Source organism: Hemiscyllium ocellatum, chromosome 33 (genome assembly GCF_020745735.1).
Source record: "Hemiscyllium ocellatum isolate sHemOce1 chromosome 33, sHemOce1.pat.X.cur, whole genome shotgun sequence".
Lineage (NCBI taxonomy): Eukaryota > Metazoa > Chordata > Chondrichthyes > Orectolobiformes > Hemiscylliidae > Hemiscyllium > Hemiscyllium ocellatum.
Window position 1 is genome coordinate 5,510,824 of NC_083433.1, and position 25,495 is coordinate 5,536,318.

A 25,495-nucleotide genomic window follows, 5' to 3' on the forward strand; every position below is an offset into this window, starting at 1 on the left:
CTCCATCTTCTTTGATATAACTTTTCAGCTCTGGTTTAGTTATTTATAAATCTTTTTTTCACGTGTTCCAGTGCCTCAAATCCTTTTTCTAACATACAGACCAGACCCATGAACCATGTTCCCAGTGTAGAACTATCTAAACTTAATACAACTGTTGTCACTGTTTAACTTTTCACTAAACTTTTATAACTTAACTCAGTTCTACTGCTTGCTTAGTGAGGAATTTGTTGCGCTATTTGATCATTCCCTTCAATGGTATGTACAAGAACAAGTGTAACAGCATTCTGAAGTTTTATATTGTATGTAACGCGCATTGGGGTTTTGAGCAGGAATGAGGAAATCTGATAACCTGTCCTCCTTTGACATGTACCTGACGGACAATGCAAGCCCTCGTTTAATGTCAAATTTGAAAGGACTCCCTCAATACTGCCCTGGGAGCATGGGTCCATATTGTCCAGTTATAGAGTCGTAGAGCTGTACAGCACAGAAACAGGTCCTTCGGTCAAATCCCTCCATGCCAACCAGATATCCTAAATTAATCAAATCCCATTTGCCAGCACTTGATCCATATCCCTCCAAACCCTTCCTATTCATGTCTCATCCAGATGCCTTTTAAATGTTGTCATTGTACCAGCCTCCACCGCTTCCTCTGGCAGCTCGTTCCATACACACACCACCCTCTGTGTGAAAAGGATGCCACTTACGTCCATTTTAAATATTTCCCATCTCATTTTAAACCTAAGCCCTGTAGCTTTGGATTCCTCTGCCCTGGGGAAATTCAACCTGTTAAAGTTCTCAGCTTGGTTAATAGGGGCACGGAATACATGCTTTGTCAGCCAGAGACTCGGGCGACTGACTGTGTGGAGTTTGCACATTCTCCCCGTGTCTGTGTGGGTTTCCTCCGGGTGCTTCGGTTTCCTCCCACAGTCCAAAGATGTGCGGGTCAGGTGAATTGGCCATGCTAAATTGCCCGTAGTGTTAGGTAAAGGGGTAAATGTAGGGGTATGGGTGGATTGCGCTTCGGCGGGTCGGTGTGGACTTGTTGGGCCGAAGAGCCTGTTTCCACACTGTAAGTAATCTAATCTAATCTGAGTTCTGTACGCCCCTGCGGAGTGCTTAGTGAAGGTTAATGTGTACCTGACAGTGCACCTACACTTTGGGAGAGAAGTCTGGCTATTCCCTGTGCAAGGAATAATCCCTGTGCCTCTTGCATGAGGGGCTGTCGGGTCTGGTCTGCTTGGGCCGTAGTTGGAGGTGATCAGTTCGGTGTACACCAATGCTGTGCTCCTAGTGTTCACAGACCCAGCTGTCTTGCGGAGGATGCCTGAGCACTGGGACGTCTGCTCCACGGTGTCCACTGCAATGATTAACCGCAACATGGCATCCAGGATGTCCATGGCTGATAGACCACCCCCTCCCGGAGGAACCTCGGTGCTCCATGTGGAGTACAAGTGACCCCAGTTTTCAAAAGTTCACTTTACACTATTTTGCTTTCATGAAAGACCTACATTAGCACCTGTTTTTTGCTAACTGAAAGAAATTCCAAGAGGATCTTCATTTTTACAAGAAAAAGTGAAATTTTTCCCATGTAAATTAATGCTTCTTCACTTTACGCCATTTTGGCTTACAAAAGATTTCATAGGAATGCTCTTCTTTCTGGATAGCGGGGAATACCTGTACCACTCACACCCTCTACCTGGGAGTCCATCTTTGCCCTGCCAAGGAATCCTGGCCGGCACATTGGCACAAGTTGGAAACCAAGAGGACTGCTCCCTCAAATTGCAATGAGCAGGATTTGAACCCTGGTCCCCAGGAATTTAAATGAATTACTAGATTAATGGCCCAGCGATAACTCCATGAGGCAATTGCTTCCTAAGGCGCCTCCTTCTCAATGTCTCTCCTCATAAAGCAGCTGGTGGCCGCCATGTTGTGGTACCGGCCGGTCACTTCGGTTCCTATCTTCCCTCCCCTCCCCCCTCCCCCCAAAGCTTTGTCACCGAATGGCTTGCTTCCACACTGTAGGGATTCTATGATTCAACTTGACCAAGAGCCAGTCTGGGTCAGTGAATACAGAGGTGCGAAAGAAAAAATAATTTGCCAGAAGAATTTTAGGTGACAACAGGTTCTGAACAAATTAAAACTGTGAGCAGTGTCTTGTGAAACGTACACCTTGATTATCTGTCAAAATCTGTTTTTCTAATACACTTATAATTTAATCGTCACCTGCAAATAAACTAAACAAAGAGGATGTACATATGATTTATGGGATTTAATAGATGTGTTGCCCCTGGAGGCCCACTGAAGATGTTACCAAGTAGGGTGACGAAACGTCTGGAAACAAACCTTTCAGCTCAGCGAGCTAACCTACATCCACAATAGATGTGTTTCTAGTCCCATCGGATGTATGTGGGACAAGAGGCGATCCTGGGTGGCTGCTGGGATTGGGAGTCTCCAGCTGGAGGAGGGCAGTCAGGTGTTGGCATCCCTTCACACCCAGGTAGCAGCTTTCCGCCTTCAGACCCTGCAGAGATACCTTTTATATTGAGCCTCCTCCAAGGTGGTGCGCCCTGGCGACGTGTCTCTCCCATCAGGTGTGTCACGACACATGGCTCCCGTTCATGGAGTCGCCCAATACTTGGGCCTTGCCTTTTTTACCTAGGCCTGGTCACATCTGGGACACAATTGGTTCACGCCACAGCTCCCTGCCCCACCCCTGCAGGAACGATGGCTGTCATCAGGTAGCTGCTGCTCAGGAGCAAAGGGTCCTTCATCAGCACGGTCTCTGCTGGCTGAAGGAAGGGAACAACCCAGGGCTGACCAGGTCGGGCACATGCTGGTTGGCGTAGGAGCGGGCTAGATGACGCTGGCCAAGAGGGCGTCAGCCAACGTCCAGTTCGTGACCCAAGCCATCCACAGCCTGAGCTTGGCCCCGGCACTCCCCACAGGATTGCGACTGTTTCGGTGCATGGCAAGCTTCCAAACAAACCGAAACCCTGCCCGTCCGGAACTCTGCACCAGCCCCGCACCGTGGATCCAACCCACCCTCCAAATCTCCACCGTCTCTGGGGTAATCCTCCCTGTATGGGCCAATGCTGCACACTGTCCACGTCCCCACCTTCAGCCACCACGCGGACATTCCCTGGCGAGACGGTTTGGCCTCTGGCAATGGAGGTCCCCAGTGGAGAACACTCTATGAAGGGGGGGTTAAAAAAGAAATCAGTGGTTTTTATATAGTTTTTATGAATTATTTTTAAGGTCAGAAGTGAGACTAGAAACACGTCTATTGTGGATGTAGGTTAGCTCGCTGAGCTGAAAGGTTCATTTCCAGACGTTTCGTCACCCTACTTGGTAACATCTTCAGTGGGCCTCCAGGGGCAACACATCTATTAAATCCCATAAATCATATGTACATCCTCTTTGTTTAGTTTATTTGCAGGTGACGATTAAATTATAAGTGTATTAGAAAAACAGATTTTGACAGTTAATCAAGGTGTACGTTTCACAAGACACTGCTCACAGTTTTAATTTGTTCAGAACCTGTTGTCACCTAAAATTCTTCTGGCAAATTATTTTTTCTTTCGCACCTCTGTATTCACTGACCCAGATTGGCTCTTGGTCAAGTTGAATCATAGAATCCCTACAGTGTGGAAGCAAGCCATTCGGCCCATCAAGTCCACACTGACCCTCCAAAGAACATCCCGCCCAGACCCTCCCCAGTGCCCTAATCCTGTAACGCTACATTTCCCATGGCTAATCCACCTAGACTACACATCCCTGGATACTACGGTGATAAATTAGCATGGTCAATCCGCCTAACCTGCGCAGTTTTGAACTGTGTAAGGAAACTGGAATATCCACACGGACACAGGGAGAATGTGCAAACTCCACACAGACAGTCACCTGAGGTTGGAATTGAACCCAGGACTCTGGTGATGTGAGACAGCAGTGCTGACCACTTGTTGTCCTGTTTTCCCCTCCCACCCCCCTCAGTTGGGACAAATTGTTCAGAGACACCGTAGTTTTATTTCCTCCATCTTTATTCCGGGCCCTGGAGGGAGAGAGAACGATCGCCCATGTGCACGGAGACATGAGTTCACTGTTTTCTCTGGAACAGCAGTTTCTCAATGAACTATATAGTCATTTTACAGGGAGGAGCATCCAGATAAGGCAACATACATATTGAGTGGGTGACCATTATAATCAATGATTGTCAATAGTAAAAATTAAGCCATCTGCTGTTACACAAAGAATAATTGGCTTCACATTATGAATAATTTTCACCTTGTTAAACTGACCTCAGTGAATGCTACTTCATATTGTTAAATGGCTCTACATAATGACTGCTTTTTCATGTTAAACCATTAACTTTGCCTCCAGCACCCCATTGTTAACTGATCTGAGTCATGCTCAGCTGAACCTCTTGTTTTACAATACTCGGAACTTAACTTTTTCCCTATCTGCTTATACCCTATACACATCCTCACACTGAGCCACTGTGCTGTAACAAGTAACATCTTGACTTTAAAAGTCTCGCCCTTATTTTCAAATCTTTGTGTCCACTGCCTAAACCTTGAAATCTCCTCTAACCCTGTGACCCCTTGAAATATTCTTCTCTGTGGGGCCCTGATTATATTACTCCACCATTGGTGGATGGGCCTCCAGTCTCTGAAACTTTCTCCCTGACCCTTGACCTCATGTTTCTCCTTTTCAAGACACTGCTTGACACCAACCTCTGCCCAAACCTGCAGTCTGCCCACCTGACATCCCCCAGCGTGACTCCATATCGATGTACTTTGTTTCTAGGTAATTTTGTGAAGCACTGTGGGATGATCATGCCAAATTGTATTAAATTTTCTATAACGTGATGGTTGCGTTCTTGTGAAACCCTTCGTTATAGAAAAATCACACTTTATAAACAGCACTTAGCGTTGGTGCTGTAATTGTGTTACAGCCAACACATGTTTTAAAAGTTTGTGCTTTAGAAACAGTGTCCCCAATTTGTAAAATCGCGTTACAGTGAATTCTCATTGATGAAACCTGCATTATTACAGAACGACCTATATATCGAGTCATACAGCGCAGAAACAGACCCATCGGTCCAACCAGTCCATAATTCCAAACTAAACTGGTCCCACCTGCCTGCTCCTGGCCCATATCCCTCCAAATCTTTCCAATTCATGTACTTATCCAAATGTCTTTTAAATGTTGTAACTTGTGCCTGCATCCTCCACTTCCTCAGAAAATTCATTCCACACGTGAACCACTGTGTAAAAATATTTGCCCCCTTGTCTTTTATGAATCTCTCTCCTCTCAGCTTAAAAATATGCCCCCTACTCTTGAAATCCCCTATCCTAGAGAAAGGACACCCACCATTAACCTTATCTGTACCCCTCATGATTTCATAAACCTTAATAAGGTCAACCCTCAAGGTCCTATGCTCCAGTGAAAACGTCCCAGCCTATCCAACCTTTCTTTAAAGCTCAAACTTTCCATATCCTACCACATCCCGGTAAATACTCTCTGCACCCCCCCCTCTAGCTTACTGATATCCTTCCTATTTCAGAGCGACCAAAACTAGACACAGTACTCCAGAAGAGGCCTCCCCCATGTCCTGTATAACCTCAATGTAAAGTCCCAACTCCTATACTCAAAGGGTCTGAGCAATGACGGCAAGTGAGAGGAGACAGCTCAGGTGTGCAGTCAATGAAGTTGTTGTGATTGTGCCCAATTCTTTGACAATCAACAAGCTGTTCCTTCCCATAATGTATTCCAGTCGCAAAATACTTCATTGGGTCTTTTCTGAATTGTGATTCCTTGCTGTTGCACTTGGAACTTTGATGATCTCGAAAGGTGGCTCGGTGGTTAGTACAGCTGCCTCACAGCACCAGGGACCCCGGTTCAATTCCAGCCTCGGGCGACTGCCTGTGTGGAATTTGTACATTCTCCCTGTGTCTGCATGGATTTCCTCCCACAGTCCAAAGATGCGCTGGTTAGGTGAAGTGGCCATGATAAATTGCCCATGGTGTCCAGGGATGTATAGGTTAGGTGCATTAGTCAGGGGTAATATGGGATAATACTGTAGGGGAATGGGTCTGGGTGGGCTCCTCTTTTGTGGGTCGGTGTGGCCTTGTTGGGCCAAAGGGCCTGTTTCCACACTCAGGATTCCATGAACAGTACATGATGGTTTCTGTTTCTGTTGCCTCCTTTAGCTCCGTGATGGGAACAGACTCTCAGGATCGCGGGATGGTGGTGAATAAGCAGTACAGCGAGGAGAGGCACAGCCTCATCATCCTAAAGAATGAAACCAAACTGGTGATGGAGGCCTTCCTCCAGAGAACGGTGATGTTAGAGGAGGGCGCAAATGTCGGCCATGTCGGTCGATATTACCATGACAGCAGGAAATTCATTTCAATGTAAGTCTCGTGATTTCTTGTCAGAGATTATTGTCCTTTTCGAGGTCGCTGAGGGGGCAACATTTCTTGGGCTACAGGGAATGGGGGGGGGGAGGGTGTGTAATATTCAGATTGTACAATATTAGGGGAGGTAGCCTACCACTGGACTCTTAAGCCACAGCCCCAGTGAATGTTCTGGGGACCCAGGTTCAAATCCCACCACGGCAGATGGTAGAAGTTAAATTCAAGAAAAATCTGGAATTAAGAGTCTAATGATGAATCCATTGTTGATTGTCAGAAAAACCCACCTGGTTCATGAAGTCCTTTAGGGAAGGAAACTGCCATCTGGACTACATGTGACTTCTGACCTAAAATGTGGTTGACTCTTAACTGTCCTGTGGGCAATTAGGGATGGGCAATAAATTCTGACCTCAGCAGCAATCCCCTCATCCTCTCGATGATTGAAAAAAAACAATTCCAGCTTGGAAATTCCATACAAGTCTCTGAAGTTTTTCCCACAAGGACAGCGAGGAGGTTGAGGGATGGGGTAAAGATTGTTTGGATTGAGGCCTTTTGGGGGTGGGTCAATTACGTAACTAATGCATCAACTGCCAAACGCAAGCATAACAGATCTCCGAGCTTGGGATGAAAGAAGGCAGGAGTCTTGGCGTTTCTTCAATCCCTCCTTTCCTGACCACTTCCCAGAAATTTCCTCCAAAGCCTCCGCACCCCTCCACTCCACACTGATACTGCATTGTGCCAATCTGCTACTGATGAGGTGATGATCTTGTGATATTATCACTGGACCATTCGTCCATTGACCCGGGTAAGGTTCTGGGGTCCCAGGTTCGAATCCCGCCACAGCAGAATTCAATAAAAATCTGAATTAAGAGTCTAATGATGAATCTATTGTCGCTTGTCAGGGAATAACCGCATCTGTTCTTTAACCAATGTTCTTTAGAAAATGTAAACTGCCGTCCGTACCTGGTCTGGCCTACATGTGACTCCAGACCCACAGCTATCTGGGTGACTCTTAACTGCCCTCTAGGCAATTAGGGATGGCCAATCAATTCTGGCCTAGCCAGTGATGCATCCATCCTGTGAATGAATAAAAAATATCACCTGTTCCTACCCAGATCCACCAATGATCACAGTCTGTGACAGCCCCCTTTCTGGTAATGGGGAAGGCTGTGACTTAGTGGTATTATCTCTAGACTAGTTCCCTAAGACCCTGGGGACTCCAGTTTGAATCCTACCATGGAAGGTGATGGAACTTGAATTCAATAAAATCTCGAGTTAAAAGTTCAATGATGACCATCTGGTTCAACTATAAATGTAAGAACAATAATTTTTAGCAAAGCTGTTAAGTTTCACAAAACAGTGCACCTGATTTTAAACCAGTCAAAAAGGCATCTAGATGGGTATATGAATAGGAAGTGTTAAGAAGGATATGGATCAAATTCTGGCAAATGGGACTAGATTAATTTAGGATATCAGGTCGGTGTGGATGAGTTGGACCAAAGGGTATCTTTCTATGCTATATGCCTCAATGACTCTAAAACCTGATTAGATTAGATTACTTACAGTGTGGAAACAGACCCTTCGGCCCAACAAGTCCACACCGACCCACCGAAGCGCAACCCACCCATACCCCTGCATTTACCCCTTACCTAACATGGCCAATTTAGCTGACCAATTCACCTGACCCGCACATCTTTGGACTGTGGGAGGAAACCGGAGCACCCGGAGGAAACCCACGCAGACACGGGGAGAACGTGCAAACTCCACACAGTCAGTCGCCTGAGTCGGGAATTGAACCCGGGTCTCAGGCAGCAGTGCTAACCACTGTGCCACCGTGCCGCCCAAAACTCAGCATGACCTGGCAGCAAATCCTGTTTTCCCCTGTAATTCCTGACCCTCATTGGCTCCTGCTCTGGTTCACTAATGCCCTTCAGGGAAGGTCATCTCTGGCCTACACGTGACTCCAGACCCACAGCAATGTGGTTGACTCTTAACTGCCCTCTGGGCAATTAGGGATGATCCACAAATGTCCACACCTCCTAAATGAATCCTATATATATTTGTTAATGTGCATATTTAAAATTTCCTTTTTTTTTAAAAGGAGTCCAAAGAGTTCAGATTCTAACTCGGCCATGAAATCTCACTTCCGGCGAAAGTCGAATCGCAAAGGGAGTTTGGAGTGGGAAACTGAGGAGGAGAAGAAGAGGAGCCTGAAGCGAGTGGAAGGAGCCGAGGGCAATGACGGTTGGGATACCGAGGATGAGGAAATTGCCAAGGCCGAAGAGAAAAAACACGGCTTCAGGACGACGATCAAGAAGCTGATCAGGCGGCAGAGGAAGAAAACCAGCAGTGATAAATCTGTCAAAAAGTCCAAGGATTCTTTGGATTTACTCGACGATGATGGATCTGGGAAGCATGGCAGTAGAGGTGATTCAAAGAGTAATTCGATGAAAAGGCAAAAGAATGTGAACCATTTGATCTCTGGCACACACAGTCCAGTAGAGGTAGACACCTGCAATGTGAGGGAAGAGTCTGCAGAGGAGACCAGTAAACATAGCTCCAAGAAGAGTGGCACCAAGAAACTTTTCAATCTGTTTCGAAAACATTCGCAGGGGAAAGTTGGAGAAGCTCCCGCTGTGCTGGAGAACCATCAGGAGCCCAGGCCTTCCTCGCCACGGCCCAATACATTGCACCTAATGACCGACCACGTGAATTACATGGACAGAGGTGAGCATTTCCTCCCGCAATGTTTATTGGCTCCCTTTTTGAAGAGACTCCTTTTCACAGGGATGGAATTGGAAGGCAGGGCAGCTCCATCAAGAAAGTCTAAGCTCTGAGATTTTTGAGTGTTCATATCAGATGACTTGGAAATCACAGAACAGAAATGAACAACACTGAATTTAAAGATTTGATGGAGAGTAAAGTGATGGTGTTGAGGAATAGATGAAACTTGATATTGCTGTGTGTTTTAAAATCTCTTTTGAAACTGTGTTCCGTATTGAGACTTCTGTTCTGTTGTTAAGGAAACTCTGTAGCCTCGTGATAAAGTTTAAGTAAATACTATTCTGAGCATGCCCATCAGTTTAATTTCTGGTATGGAAATAGACATTGTGTGTGGACCTTGGAGGTCTGTACATAGAAAAAATAAGTTGGAGAGAGTTTTTTTGGAATCAGAAGATTGGGAACAGGTCCTTCGGGGAGAAAATGAGGTCTGCAGATGCTGGAGATCAGAGCTGAAAATGTGTTGCTGGAAATGCGCAGCAGGTCAGGCAGCATCCAAGGAACAGGAGATTCAACGTTTCGGGCATAAGCCCTTCTTCAGGATTCCTGTACTGGAGTATGGATTCCTGAAGAAGGGCTTATGCCCGAAACGTCGAATTTCCTGTTCCTTGGATGCTGCCTGACCTGCGCTTTTCCAGCAACACATTTTCAACAGGTCCTTCGGCCCAACAAGTCCACACCAATGTTTCGAAGAGTCACCCACCCAGACCCGTTCCCTTATCCTATTTTCCAAAATTTACCTTGACCAATGCACCTAACCTACATGTCCCTGAAACGGTATGGGCATTTTAGCATGGCCAAATCACTTCACCTGCACATCTTTGGATTTAAACACCATGTTATTTTAAATTCTGGGATCTGACTTATCCAATTGTTGGAAGATCTGGGATCATAACAATACTCACCATTAAATCCAATCAGGAGTTCAGGGCAAATTTCTTTAATCTTCTTTCAGTTTTAGTTACACAGGGCATTGGTGAGACTTCGTTGTTAGTATTGTGTACTATATTGGTCACTGTACTTAGAGGAAGATGTTAATGCATTGGAAGCAGTTCAGAGAAGGTTTACCAGATTAATCCCTGGACTGAGTGGACTGCCTGATGAGGAAAGCCTAGGAAGGCTGGGATTTGTTTCCCCTGGAGTTTAGAAGAATCAGAGGTGATTTAATTGAAGCATATAAGATCCTGAGGAGATTAGAACAGGTGGATGTGGAAAGAATGTTTCCTCTTGGGGTAGAACTCGGGAGTCATTGTTTATCGATAAGAGGTCACCCATTTAAGACAGATGAGGAAACAGTTTTTTTGTGAGGATTGAGAGTCTTTGGAATTCCCTTCCTCAAAAGGCATCAATGTCAAATCTTTTTTTAAATTAAGGCAGAGAGAGATTTTTGATGAAGCTTTAGAATCTTTGCTGTGTGGAAGCAGGCCATTCAGCTCATTGAGTCCACTCTGATCCTTCGAGGGGCGTCGCACCCAGATCTATCCTATCCCTGTAACCCTGCATTTCCTATGGCTAATTCACCGAGCCAGCACATCCCTGGACAACTTCCCATGGCCAATCCACCCAACCTGCACATCTTTGGACTGTGGGGGGGAAACCGGAGCACCCGGAGGAAACCCACACAGAGAAAAGGCAAACTCCATGCAGACAGTCCAAGTGTGGAATTGAACCCGTGGCAGCACAGGCAGCAGTGCTAACCACTGAGCCACCGTGCCGCCCCATGGGGATGGCCAAGCAGATGAAGGATTATAGGGGGCGGATGCAGAGTTGAGGTTAAAATCTGATCAACCATGATCTTATGAAAGCTAGAGTAGTCTTGAGGGTCTGAGTGGCCTCCACTTGCTCCTTGTTGATACCCAGAGAGTGCTGAGTATGTGGAACTTGCTATCGCACGGAGGAATTGAGTCAGCTAGCCAAGACCAGCCTGTGAGACAGGGAGGGAGAGAAGGATATGTTGATTGAGTTGCTGAGGATGGAAGAGCAGAGGCTTATGTGCAGGGAAGGCAGTGATGTAGTGGTAATATTATTGGACCAGTAACTGCTAATTCTGGGGTCGTGGGTTCAAATCCAACCATGGCAGCAGCAAGATGTTTGTGGGAACTTGCGTCACGCCAAATGGTCATCACATCTTTTGCGTCAAGCTATTGAGTGGCACAGGAAGATTAGAAAGCTAGTTATTAGAATCCTTACTATGTGGAAACAGGCCCTTCAGCCCAACAAGCCCATACCAACCCTTCGAAGAGTATCCTGCCCAGACCTATTCTCCTACATTTACCCTTGACGCATGCACCTAACCTATACATCCCTGAACACTATGGCCAATTTAGCATGGCCAATTCACCTAACGCCCACGTCTTTAGATTGTGGGAGGAAACTGGAGCACCCAGAGAAAACCCCATACAGACACAGGGAGAATGTGCAAACTCCACACAGACAGTCGCCCAAGGAATCAAACCCGGGTCCCTGATGTTGTGAGCCACCGTACCACCCTTAATGACACGTGTTCTGATGTGGCCCAGTGTCACACTGACCTTCGTCATGCAGAATGGAAACAGACCCTTCGGTCCAACCAGTCCACGCTGACCATGTTCCCAAACTAAACTAGTCCCATCTGCCTGCTCCTGGCCCATATCCCATCAAACCTTTCCTATTCATGCACTTACAATGTTCAAAGGACACTGAGATAATTGTGCCTGCATCCATCACTTCCTCAGGAACTTCATTCCACATAGGAACCACCTTTGTGTTTTAAATAAAATTGTCCCTCATGTCTTTTTTTTAAATCTCTCTCCTCTCACCTTAAATCTTCCCCCATAATCTTAAAATCCCCCATCCCAGGGAAACAACACCTCCCATTCACCTTATCTGTACCCCTCATTATGTTATAAACTTCTATCAGGTCGCCTCTCAACCTCCTACATTTCAGTAAAAATTGTCCCAGCCTATCCTCTCTTTATAACTCAACCCTTCCATACCCAGCAACATCAACCACATGTAAAATGGAAGAAATAAGAGCAGGAGCAAGCCATTTGGCCCATCGAGTCTGCTTCACCATTCAACCAGACTGTGGCCAGTCAGCACCATTTCCCCGCACTGTTCCCGTTTCCCTGTTTGCCATTAATCTGTGGAAGTCTGTCAGATGCTGTCTTGAACATGTCCAATGTTTGAGTTTCCTCAAAGGGGGAGTCTCACCATCCTATGAGTGAAGAAAATGCTACTCTTCCCGGTCCCAAATGGCCTAAGTCAGAAGTCTCATGACACCAGGTTATAGTCCAATGGGTTTATTTGAAACCGCAAGCTTTCGGAGCGCTGCTCCTTCGTCAGGTGAGGTAATCACTTCACCCGTCGAAGAGGCAGCGCTGTGAAAGCTTGTGATTGCAAACAAAACCGGTTGGATTCTATCCTGACGTTGTGTGACTTCTGACTGCATCCAACCCAGTCCAACACCAGCACCTGCATCAAATGGCCTACCCCTTATTCTGAGACTCTGGACCCTGGTTCTAGACCCTTCCCCCCCCCCCCCCACCCCCCCACCATCACCACCACCACAGGAAGCATCTTATCTACATCCATGCAGATGATCTGTTTCTTGTCGATGTCAATGTGAATTTCAGAGATACTTATTGGCGCTGGTCTTGCCTTTTGATCATTTAAATAGTGACAGGTGGGCAAGGCCTCAATTTAAATTTCACCCCAAAGGTGATGCCTCCGGTGGTGTAGCACTCCCTCAGGTCTGCACTTGGCATTTTGTGTCCGACTGTGCGGTGTGGGATTTCAGGGCTGGGCCATGACCAACACTGACTCACATCTGAACCTCTCGTGAGGGAATTTTTTTTCCGTTTTGTAGCCATCCTGCCTGTTCACCTCGAATTTTGTTCGACTGTTTCCAGGGTTCGTCCAAAGTGAGAAGGTGGAATTCTATTCGAAAGTGGCCAAGAAGCTAGATAAATTAGCTCAGCAATACTGCGCGCAGTCAGATGTTGACCGACTGAGCCCAAGCATCGAGATTCACGTGCCAGAAACAGGTAAGTGCTGTCTGAAGGTCCAAACGGGGTTTGAGGTGTGTGAGAGGGGAAGGGTTGAAGGATTGGAGACCTCCAGGCCAAGGCGCGGTGGGAGGGAAGAGAGAGGCAGAAGCTTTGAGTCCCTGAGAGTACACAGCTAAGAGGGGAGGAGGTTTCTGAGCCCACCCCGGGGCTGGAGGAAGGGGCTATGGGAGCCAGAGAGATGGCTGCTGAGGGAAAAGGCAGCTTTGAAGGGTTCATGGGTGGTGGAGATGGCTAGGGACAGCGCTCTGACACTTGAGGAACAAGAGAGGGTGAAATGTGGCTCACTAGGTGATATGAATGTTTGGGTGGTGGGGGGGGCAACACAAGGAAACGCTCCTTTTTAACATACTCTGAAAAGTTGCAGGAGAACTTTGAACTTACAATTTTTCTGATAGGCAAGGTTCCTAAAGGATAAATGTCCCTTCCCATCTCTGCCTTTCATCCAAACCTTCCCTCCTTCCTAGAGTCTGTGGAGAGATGAGAGTTGGATAGCAGTCCTAGTAAGGATAACGAGCTATAGTCATTCAGCATGGAAACAGATCCTTTGGTCCAACTTGTCCATGCTGAGTTGGTATCCCAGACTAAACTAACCCTGTTTTGCCTGCATGTGGCCCATATCTCTCACTGCAGTTTTGCACAGAGGCTGAGTGAATTAGTGTGACTCCAAATTCACTCCGTGTCATTATGGTGCCACCAACTGACGTCTGCTCTCGTTCGATTTGTCCAGTGAACAATAATGATCCGCAGAATACGGTGACGGGGAAGGAGAAGATGATCGAGACGATCGTGCTGTTGTTACAGCAACAAGGAGATGGAATCAATGAGAAGGTGAGGGCGGCCCTAAGGCGGGGGTGCAGTTGCCATGGAGATCTGATCTGACAGAACCCACAGTGACCCTATCCCAGTTCTCACTGCCTTTAGAACTGCTTCCAATATTCGAGTATAAGAGGGGCACATGGGAGGATATTCTGCCCATCATACCTGTTCTGTCCCTGTGAGAAAACTGTTGTGCTTAGTCCCCATTTCTGGAAGTTGCTAATGACCAAATGTCCCTTTTTATTAAGAATTTAATATTGAATCAGTGTCCACTCCCTTTTTCAGGTCGAGCGTTCTGGATCACAAAAGTGCAGTTTGTATTGGCTTATCTTGAAACTGTAATTTCTCTCTGGGACTAGCGGGTGAAGCAGGTGGAATGGGTAATGGGTACAGGTTGAGCTGGAGGAAGAGGGGAGTGCTGCTGGTGGGTTCATTACTGAGCTCGCCCCCAGCGAGTATGAGACACATTCACTCGTGGGCATCACTGGCTGAGCCAGCATTTATTGCCCGGCCCCAGCTGCCCCTTGAGTAGGTGGGGTGGGAAGCTGCCTTCTTGAACTGCTGCAGTCCATGTGCTGTGGGTTGACCCTGAGGGAGGGAATTCTGCTAAACATCGAGTTACAGTCTTAACAAACAAGTGTGTGTTGGGACAGGGGGTGGGGAATACACCTTGGCGAAATGGATTAAGCCTTCATGGAATTTAATTACCCAGTCTTGCAATTCCTGTTATTGATGGGAACAAGAGTAGGCCTTTCAACCCCTCAAGCCTGTTCTGCCATTTTAACAAGATCATTGTTGATCTAACTCCATACACCTGGTCTTTGGTCCATATTCCTTTGCTGAACAAAATTTACCCATCTCAGGTTTCAAATTTAGGGGCTGATCCAGCACATGCTGCTGTTCTCCTCTCCCTGCTGACTTTCCCACTGGGTTTAGAGGGGGTGGTGAGCTGTCACATCCCTTGTCTGGGTTCAGCCTTGTAAACACAGCAAACAAAATAAAACCCCTTCCCAAAACCTCGTGGTAAAATAGTCGGAGGTACGGTATGAAAAGTAAACGTAGACGCAAGACTATTTCTGGAAACCTGTGTTATTAAATTAGATTTACTTAGTGTGGAAACAGGCCTTTCGGCCCAACAAGTCCACACCGACCCGCCGAAGCGCAACCCACCCATACCCCTACATTTACCCCTAACCTAACACTACGGGCAATTTAGCATGGCCAATTCACCTGACCCGCACATCTTTGGACTGTGGGAGGAAACCGGAGCACCCGGAGGAAACCCACGCAGACACGGTTAGAATGTGCAAACTCCACACAGTCAGTCGCCTGAGTCGGGAATTGAACCCGAGTCTCAGGTGCTGTGAGACAGCAGTGCTAACCACTGTGCCACCGTGCCGCCCACAGTGTGTGTTGAAGCTGAAACCTGTTTCACATTAAACTCTCTGTCCCCGTAGATAAAGGAAGACCCGGTTCTCCAACGGACCATGAGCCGCATGTCCTTCCGGAGCTTCTCCCATTTGGTGGACGTCTTCACGGCCAACGTCGAAGAGCAGCACGGGGGTCCCGCTGCCAGTCCCGAGCTGACCAAGATCGCGCTGACCATGGAGCTCACCCGCAGGGTCGCTGGCATCAGCAGCCATCCCGTGCAGCAGCTGATGGGCTACAGCATGCAGTACATGGACATGTTCGTGCCGTGGCTGCAGGAGAATGGCGGATGGGTGAGTGCACTGGCCTCTGCCCCCTCCCCGTAACATCAGCTTCATTCGGATCCTCACACCCGACGGGGGAGTACAAGCAAGCACCTCCGTCCTTTTCTAAAGGTGGTAAACCCCTGTGATATCTCCCAGTACATCGGGCAACACCATGTGCCGACTGTTATCAAACCTTTTTCTTTCAATCTGTATTCATTCACAGGATCAGGGCATCCCTGGCTCTTTGGCATTTATTGTCCATCCCTAATTGCCCAGAGGACAGTTAAGAGACCCGTTACTGTGGGTCTGGAGTCACATGTAGGTCAGATCAAGTAAGGATGACAGATTCCCTTCCCTCAGGGACATTAGTAAACCAGATGGGTTTTTCTCACAATTGACAATGGATTCGTGGTCCTCATTAGGTCCTTAAATCCAGATTTTTGTATTGAATTCACATTCCACTATCTGCTGTGGCAGGATTTGAACCCAGGTCCCCAGAGCATTTCCTGGGTCTCTGGATTGAGATGTCTTCCCTCAATCTCCAGTTGCTTCCAAATTCTATCATCTCAAACGTTGCTTTGTCTTGGATGGTGTTGAGTTTTGTTTTTGTGTTTTCAGAGCTGTACCCATCCAGGCAAGTGGGGAGTGCTCTTTCACATTCCTGACTTGCACGTTGGAGATGGTAGTCAGGCTTTGGGTGAGACAGGAGTTACTCGCTAAAGGCCTTTGACCTACTCTTGTATTCACAATGTTTATAATGGTAGACCAGTTTAGTTTCCACTTGAGGTGAACCCCTGGATGTTGATGATGGGGATTCAGCGATGGTAACGCCACTGAATATCAAAGGGCAAAGGTTAGATTCCTGTTGTTGTAGATTGTCATTGCCTGATGCAGATGATTTTAGTTTTTATTTACTTGTGGGCATCTCTCGCCAGGCCAACATTTATTGCTGCCCATGCCTAATTACCCAGCCAGCAATTAAGAGTTGACCATATTGCTGTGGGTCTGGAGTCACATGTAGCCACAAAGTTTGCTTCCCTAAAGGACATTAGCGAAATAGAGGTTTTCTTCCGACAATCAACAACACATTCATGGTCATCATTAGACTCTTTAAATTGAATAAAGTCTCCCCATAGTGGGATTCGAACCTGGGTCCCCAGAACATTAGCTGAGTTTCTGGGTTAATAGTCTAGCGATAATGTCACTAGGCCACTGCCTGCCCATGTGCCACTTATCAGCCCAAGTCTGGATATTGTCCAGATCTTGTTATATTTGGGCATGGACCACTCCCCCATCTGAAGAATTGCAAATGGTGCCGAACGTTGTGCGATCGTCAGTGAACATCCTCCCTTCTGATGGAGGGAAAGTCATTGATGAAACAGCTGATGAGGGAGGGAGAAATGTTGGCAAGGAGGCCAGGAGAACTCCAAACAATCGCGTCAGTGGACCTTTTAGACCTATCTCCGTATCCAGTTGAGACCAGCTGACAAAGCAGCATTCCTTCACTGTTGTGAAACCGTTTACCATGTGATCGCAGCCATTAGCAGCCATGCTAAGTGTACAATGTGAAACTTGAAATGGTTCAAAAATAACTTTTACAAGGATGTTGCCATGGCTGGAGAGTTTGAGCTACAGGAAGAGGCTGAATAGACTGGGGCTGTTTTCCCTGGAGTGTTGGAGGTTGAGGGGGTGACCTTGTAGAATCATGAGGGGCATGGATAGGGTAAGTACGCAAGGTCTTTTCCCTGATGTGGGGGAGGCCAGAACCAGAGGCTACAGGTTTAAGGTGAGGGAAAAGATTTAAAGGGGACCTAAGGGACAATTTTTTTCATGCAGAGGGTGGTGCGTGTATGGAATGAGCTGCCAGAGGAAGTGGTGGAGGCTGGTACAATTACAACATTAAAAAGGATTTGGATGGGTACATGAATAGGAAGGGTTTAGAGGGATATGGGCCAAATACTGACAAGTGGACTAGATTAGTTTAGGATATCTGGTTGGTATGGACGAGTTGGACCAGAGGGTTTTGTTTTTGCATGCTGTACATCTCTATGACTCTAATTGGGCTCTTGATCATTTGAGTATGGAAAGTTCTGTGCACTCGCAAGAATGTGTGACTACCGGTGATCTGGGTTTGACTTGAATTTATTTATTAATACCTATTTCCTGTCCTCCAACAGACAAAGGTGTTGCCTATGGACAACGAATCTGAATATCAAATTGACTGACATCTGCCAGAGAAATGGGACTCGAGCCCTCTGAGGATGGGGGAGAACTGGCTTTTCAATTTGCTCTCAAAGGAAGAAATCTGAACAACTTCTTAACTTGGAAATCCATTCAAAGTATTCAACAGGTGTTGCACTGGCAGGTGAATGCCGAAGAGAACCTGATGACCAGCCAAAAATGTTTCTGTCTCCAGATATGAAAGACTTGGTAAATTCTGCTGTTTTTTTATGTTTGCTGAGTTGCTATGCAACGGTTGAACTTTAAGCCAGTGAGTTGGTGATGCACTCTATACCACTGTGTGTGCACGAGTCAACATTTCTCATTGGAAGAAACAACTTGATATTTTTCAAAAAGTCTCTTGCAGCAAGCTATTATCCTAATTACATATAACTTTCTAATTTCTGATTTGATGTAAGTCACCTTACACTGTCTAGCACATCCCAAGTCTGTCTTGGAGGTTGCTGAATTACTTCTCCGCTGTTACCAGTTTCCCCAAGTTATAACGTCGGTTGATTACAGGAAGACAGAAACATTTTCAGCGGGGAAAGAGGCCGTTCAGCCCCTAGTGTCTGCAATGGCTGATAAAGACTATCCAGCCTAATCCCATGTTCCAGCCCTTGGTCTTGTAGTCCTGTGGTTTTCCAGCACTTTGTGTTTCTTTACAAAGGGAGACAGCCCTTGAGACCATATGCAGTGGATGATATATCAGTTACAGAAGTGTTGTGGCATAGCAGGAGGCCATTTGGCCCCTCATGGCTCCACAGGCTCATTAAATGAGCATCATTACCTAATGCCTGTCTCCTGCTTTCCCGCCCATATTTTTATCCCAATAACCCTCCAATGTCCATTTCAATGCCCCCTGTCTCTGTCATATTTCCAGGCAGTGCATTCCATACAGAGGAGCCAAGATCGGGGTTGGAACATCTTGAGAGGATTAGAGCTGGCGAGAAATTTACTTGTCAAAATGCAGTGCTCAGAGATCTACCTCATTCTCTCATCAGTATCTTGTTTAAAGGTTTTTGATTTGGAATTGCATGTAGCAATATCTAACCGATCTGACCAATAAGTGAAGACAATCCATAACTTGTGTCAGTCAAACCTCTAAAGTTCTGAAAACTGGATACATAGGCTGCATCATCATTTGGGCACTATTTATCAATGTGATACTGTTCAGGACTAATATGGAAGAGAGGAAAAGAGAAGTGGGGAGACGTTATCAAGTTGAGTACTGATTCAGTACAAAGTGGGAACTGACATTGCAGGTGAACATCTCCAATCTTTTCCAAAGTAACTAGACCCATTTACTTAAAATGATACATATTTCCCATGATCTTTCCCCTACTGTGTATAATTGTGATAGATTTGGAGTGGGACTGACAAGTGTATGTTGCATTCCCCATGGGGAAGTCGTCAAGGAAGCTAACTTCTCGTTTCTTTTTCCACATTGCAACCCAAACTGCAGGGTTGGGCATTTTCTTGTTCAGTCCCATCCCTCAGCAGGAACTTTGAGATTTCCCTCGATCAGGGGAGCAATGAACTAATTATGATACTAACAATTCTCCAAGGCCGATTATCTATACTTACTGCAGAATAATGTTGGGTGCAGATTACTAATCTTCCTTGAAGACTGGACAATGACTGACCAGCGAATACCTCCTTTCATTCGGCAATATTCTAGATGTTACTAGAACAGCAACTGTCTCTAGAGTTTTCAACAGTTGTTACCTGTAATTTCCCCATGGTGTGTTCTACATTTGTATTGTGTGCTGAATTCCGTGCATCTACCACGATGCAGAGAATTGTAAGCTGCTGTGCACCACTAAGAATGTCCGTGAAGGAGTGCCCTGATGTATTGGACTGTTATTGATGAGATGGTACCAGCTAAAGGTGGGCAAGCCTATCAAATGCCAAATGAATTTTTTGCCAAAGTGATTGGTGGAGTCATTGCCCCTCAATGATATTTAGCAGTATTGAGAGGGAGTCCTGAATGTCAATATTGGGATAATGAATTGCACACTTGTAGTTTTATAACATCTGTGATACTCCAACTTTTATTGAACTGACTATAATCTGTTATCCGCTTAATGGTGACAAGAGCGAGGGTGTTGAAGGTTTGGTGCCCTCCTATTCTTTCAGAGTGCTGTGGTACAGCCTCTTTGACTTTCGAATTACAGCAAACTTTTTATTAACCGGCTCCAATGGGGACTAGGTGTGTGCCAGTTGACCAAGTATTCCAGGAGGTACGCATAAACCCTGACCAAACAAAACTCAGAAACATCTACACCCCTTCTAAGATCAATGTAAAAACACACAGTAACTAATAGAAATGTAATTCAGGCAGTTTATACATCTATTATGCTTTACTTACAGTATAATATGCAGGTATTGCAGCATTGGAGGTACATATTGTGCCAGTTTATTGAGGGTGCTGGTTAAAACAAAGTTTGCTGTATTAAGTAAAGTTTAGGAAGCACCTCTACAAACTTCTACCTTGAAATTTTTAACTTGTTCTGAGCTCAGCTCAAACCTGGAAGTAAATGGGTTTGGGTTAGTTGCTAAAGATCAAATCTCATCTAACAATGCACTTTCTACTTTCCTGGTTAATTACATGATATCAATGACATAACGCTGGGCTATAATCCAACAGGTTTATTTGGAAGTACAAGCTTTTGTAATACTGCTCCTTTGGCAGGTAGCTAGTGGAGGAGGATCTTGAGACACAGAATTTATAGCAAAAATTTATACAACTGATATAATAAATTCTGTTCTACTCCATCTACTGCAGAATAGTGTTGGGTGTAGATTGCTACTCCACTTGCTATGATGAAGGAGCAGCACTCCGAAAGCTAATACTTCCAATTAAACCTGTTGGACTATAACCTGGTGTTGTGTGATTTTTAACATTGTCCGCCCCAGTCCAACACCAGCAACTCCACATCATGATATGAACGATCAATGTTAATCAATCCCAGTGATTGATTTTGATCTTTGAGTCTATAACAGAGCCAGGTATGAGGTGGGGGAGAAACTCCCAGTGAGAGGAGGCTTTAGGGAGCCACCATGCCAAACACGCCTCACTCGTCACCCTATCATGTTACGGTTCACCAATTTTATTTTTAAGAGCCAAGCATCAACTTTCACTGAGAACAATATAGTCCCTTGGCAACTTTAAAAGTTTACCTTCATTTTAAAAATCTTTTAAAATTGTTTTTAGACCTATCTTTTACTTAATTGCAGAAGTCAAAGAGCCAGTGAGCAAACACATCGCAAGTTTCAGTAGGTGTCAGTTGGACAGTTAACATCAATCAACCAAAGTTAAATGAACACAAAAGTTCAGATTTTAAAAGAACATTTTGATGTAAGCCCAGCACTTGCAGTCTTTGTGGACACCCAAGGATCAATACGACAACTCAATGTGAGCTTTCTCAGGGCCATTAGGGAATGGGTAACAAATGCTGGCATGAGCCAGCTATACCCATGCCCCGTGAACAAATATTTTATGGGCAATGGCTGGAGTATCCGATATTACGCACCAATTAAAAGGGTGTTCCAAATGTTGCGATGCAGCCACATTCCTCATAACCTTTGCACTCCAATTCCTGCCAGCCATATGGATGGCCGTCAACTAGCAAGGCCCCTGCCCTGCCCTGTCTCCATAACGAACTCCAAATTCCTGCTTTGACTACAAAGCCCACTCCCCCACTTGCCAGCCCATGGTATAGTTGCTGCTGCTTGTTGTCTTAACCATAGCGAACACCTCCACATCTATGATAAGTCATTAGATATTTACACTATTGGGGCGGAGTCGGGGATCACGGTTTGACTTATAAGACACTTTAAAGCAAACTGTGATCCAACCATCATCCATCCCCATGACATGTGGAATGGTTGTGTGGAAATGGCTCTTGCCTGTTTTTTTGCTACATCCTTTGTCCAGGACTTGAGGGAAGTCACGACAAAAAGTCTTTTCAGAAGTACCCCTCCCAAGTGTTTTCAGAGGACCTCTAGGAACGACGTCTCCTCTTAGATTGACCTCTCTGTGGTCTGTACTGTCAACTAAAAATGGCTTGGTGGCGATAGGAGGGGTGGTATAACTGGCGCCTCACTCTACTGAGTTGGGGAATCTGCCCTTTTTTGGTCAGTATTAAGTGCTCCCGTCACCTTTCTGCGTATGTGCCAAACATTGGACAATCAGACTAGGCAACAATGCCCGCTGCAGTTGACCAGCTTGCTGCAGTTTGCTCTTGATGTGGTATGAGTTTGGACAGGTTGGGGGGTGGGGTGCAGATAGTCTGGATCTGCTGATGGATCCATACTACAATATGAATTGGCACATGTTTTTAAAAAGGGCCTAAGAACCAGACTCCTAAATAATTTTGACCACTACTATAAAACCTAGTGTGCAAGTTGCTCTCTCTTATAAAGCTGCCTTATTAGTAAATGCAAGTTTTAATTTGTAGAGCAGTGACTTATGCACCGGGGTATGTTCTGTATATTTGCTTTTAATGTAAACAGATTGGTATATAAGATGTTTTTGTGCATTTAATATTTGTTTTGTAAAATGTGAAATTGTTAATGGTTTTTAAATGATTCATATTATTTGTTGAGGTCTTGGACTTTTAAGCTGTGAGGCTAGAGAGTGTTGATGACTCTCATCCTGAACATCCTGTGATCTGTTTTGTAGTGTTGTGAGCCAGTCTTATTCAAAATGTTTACAAGATCCAGTGGCCAAATCATCCTGCTTAATTGCACCTTCACACAGCCTCGCAATATTTGTGAATGGTGCATAACCATTAGTTCTCTAATAAAGTATTCGTCCATAACATTACTCTTTTTAACCTCTGTCAAGCATCTTGCTGACATAGAGTCCAGCTAAAGCATGATTCAGAAGATCTCATGTTCAGTCTCCCGGGGTGTACTGGGTTAGCTGCGCCTGGGTGAGATTGTCTTGTAACACTGCAAATAACATCTCCTCCTAGGGTTAGAGCAAGAGAGGAGGTGAAGGAGAATCTAGCTGGATTTCCTATGCCTTCATCAGAACTGGAAAGCTAAACTGATATGCTCATCAGTGAGAGGGTGTGAAGTTTCCTGTTGTTGAATGGTCAGCCAACACATGGCCATCCAAAACTAAGTAATCTATCTGTCTGAATAAGGATATCAAGGGTTTATGGATCAATTACAGAATCACAGAAACATACCTCTCAGCCCAAACTGACCAGATTTCTTGAACTGAATCAGTCCCATTTACCTGTGTTTTGCAGGTAAAAGAAATGAATTTTCAGATCAATCACAATCTCATGGAATAGTGGAAAATGCTTGAGGGGTTGATTCCTGTGCTTCTGTAGAATGATCATTTTATTTTTATTTATTCACACAAGCTGAGTCTGTCACTGGCTAGACCAGCATCTCCAATTGCCCATCGAGCAGTTAAGAGTCAATCACATCACTCTGGCTCTGGAGTCACGTGTAGGCCAGACTGGGTAAGGTTGGCACTTTCCTTCCCTAAAGGGCATAAGGAAACCCGATCAGTTTTTTTTCCCCAACAATTGGTAACAGTTTCATTGTCACTGGACTCTTAATTCCAGATTTTTATTCAGATCACCTACATGGTCAAGTTTTGAACCTGGATCCCCAGAACATCACCTAGGTTTCTGGATTAATAGTCTAGTGACAATAAGATTAGGCCATTGATTCCTGACACTTGCAAAGGTCTATCTGCACAGACAGAAGCCAACCCCAGCATTAATCTGACTGAAATACAAAGACAATATTGACAAGGGACAGCAGAATGTCTTTGTGTAACTAGGGGGAGGTGAATTATCTGCCTGTGCTTCCTTATCACCATCCAGGAACTAATAAATGTGTTTAGAATGGTTACAACATTGAAGAAAAGCATTTGGTCAGTTTATTGATATATAAGACATGTGTAATATTTTTGCTGGGTGTGGTTTGTACGAATTCAAATGTTTGAAGCTCAACTTTAATTTGTAAGAAATTTTTAATATCGTCTGTTTTACAAATAAATGTCTTTCAAATGAGGTGTGATAAGACTATTGCTTTTGTCTTAACCAGAATCAGACATCCATGTTATGTCATAAAGGTACACAGGCCCTTCGGCCCAACTCATCCATGCTGACCATGTTTCCTAAACCAAACTAGTCCCATTTGCCTATATTTGACCTATGTCCTTTAAACCTTTCGTATTCAGGTACCTGTTTAAATATCTTAAACTGTTGTAATTGTAGCCACCTCTACCATTTCTTCTGAGAGCTTGTTCAATATACGCAACACCCTCTGTGTGAAAAAGTTCTCCTTCCAGTCTCTTTTAAATCTTTCTCCTCGCATCTTAAACCTATGCCCTTCTAGTTTTGGACTCCCTACTCTGAGGAAAATAACTTGTCTATTCACCTTATCTATGTCCTTATCTAAAGTCTTAGAGAGGTACGGCACGGAAACAGGCCCTTCTGTCCAACCCATCCATGCCGACCAGATATCCCAACCCAATCTAGTCCCACCTGCCAGCACCCGGCCCATATCCCTCCAAACCCTTCCTATTCAAATACCCATCCAGATTCCTTTTTAAATGTTGCAATTTTACTCGCCTCCACCTCTTCCTCTGCCAGCTCATTCCATACATGTACCACCCTCTGCATGAAAAAGGTTGCCCCTTAGGTCTCTCTTATATCTTTCCCCTCTCACCCTAAACCTATGTCCTCTAGTTCTGGACTCCCACACCCAGGGAAGAGACTTTGTCTATTTATCCTATCCATGTCCCTCATAATTTTATAAACCTCTAAGTTGCTGATCTTTGAGGGGTCCTATTCTCTCCCTAGTTACTCTTTTGTCCTTAATGTATTTGTAAAAGCCCTTTGGATTCTCCTTCACTCTATTTGCCAAAGCTACCTCATGTTCCATTTTTGCCCTCCTGATTTCCTCCTTAAATGTACTCCTCCCTTATAATTCAAACCTTCCAGTCTCAGTAATATTCTTGTAAATCTATTGAGCACCCTTTCCAGTTTAATAACATTGTATAACATGTATGGTTCCAACTTTTGTCTCCCATTACGCATTCCATTGTTGCAGCCATACGTTCAGTTGCCTGGAGCCTAAGCTCTCAAATTCCTTCACTAATTATCCTTTCTCTTGATCCTTCTTCAAGACACTGCAAGGATTTGGTGGCCTGTCCTCATAGCTTCATCTGCTTTTTGGTTCAAATAGAATCTCTACAATATGGAAGCAGGCCATTCAACCCATCGAACCCACACTGATCTTCTGAAGGGCATCCCACCCAGACCTAACCCGCCCCCCCCCTCCCCAATTCCCCCCAACTCTATCCCTGTAACCCTATTCTACCTAACCAGCACATCCTTAGACACTATGGGAAACTTAGCACAGCCACTCCATCTAACCTGCACATCTTTGAACTCTGGGAGGAAACTGGAGCACCCGGAGGAAACCCTCGCTGATACAGGAAGAATGTACAAACTCCACACAGACAGTCACCCAAGGCTGAAATCGA

The 25,495-nt window shown here is 45.3% G+C and overlaps 2 protein-coding genes across 2 annotated transcripts in view; both read left to right on the top strand.

Annotated features, from left to right (window-relative positions):
- Nucleotides 1-1,455, top strand: part of LOC132831181 (uncharacterized) — a 55,916-nt gene extending 54,461 nt beyond the window's left edge. The window contains exon 5 of the mRNA XM_060849193.1: nt 1,249-1,455. Within this exon, the coding sequence (XP_060705176.1) occupies nt 1,249-1,455 (207 nt within the window). The remainder of the gene's footprint in view (nt 1-1,248) is intronic.
- The window catches only part of bcl2l12 (BCL2 like 12), a 35,040-nt gene extending 11,026 nt beyond the window's left edge, over nt 1-24,014 (top strand). The window contains exons 2-7 of the mRNA XM_060849544.1: nt 6,210-6,413; nt 8,515-9,140; nt 13,085-13,219; nt 13,971-14,071; nt 15,517-15,780; nt 17,931-24,014. Of these exons, the coding sequence (XP_060705527.1) occupies nt 6,217-6,413; nt 8,515-9,140; nt 13,085-13,219; nt 13,971-14,071; nt 15,517-15,780; nt 17,931-17,978 (1,371 nt within the window). The 5' untranslated portion in view covers nt 6,210-6,216 and the 3' untranslated portion in view covers nt 17,979-24,014. The remainder of the gene's footprint in view (nt 1-6,209; nt 6,414-8,514; nt 9,141-13,084; nt 13,220-13,970; nt 14,072-15,516; nt 15,781-17,930) is intronic.
- The last annotated feature ends 1,481 nt before the right edge of the window (nt 24,015-25,495 follow it).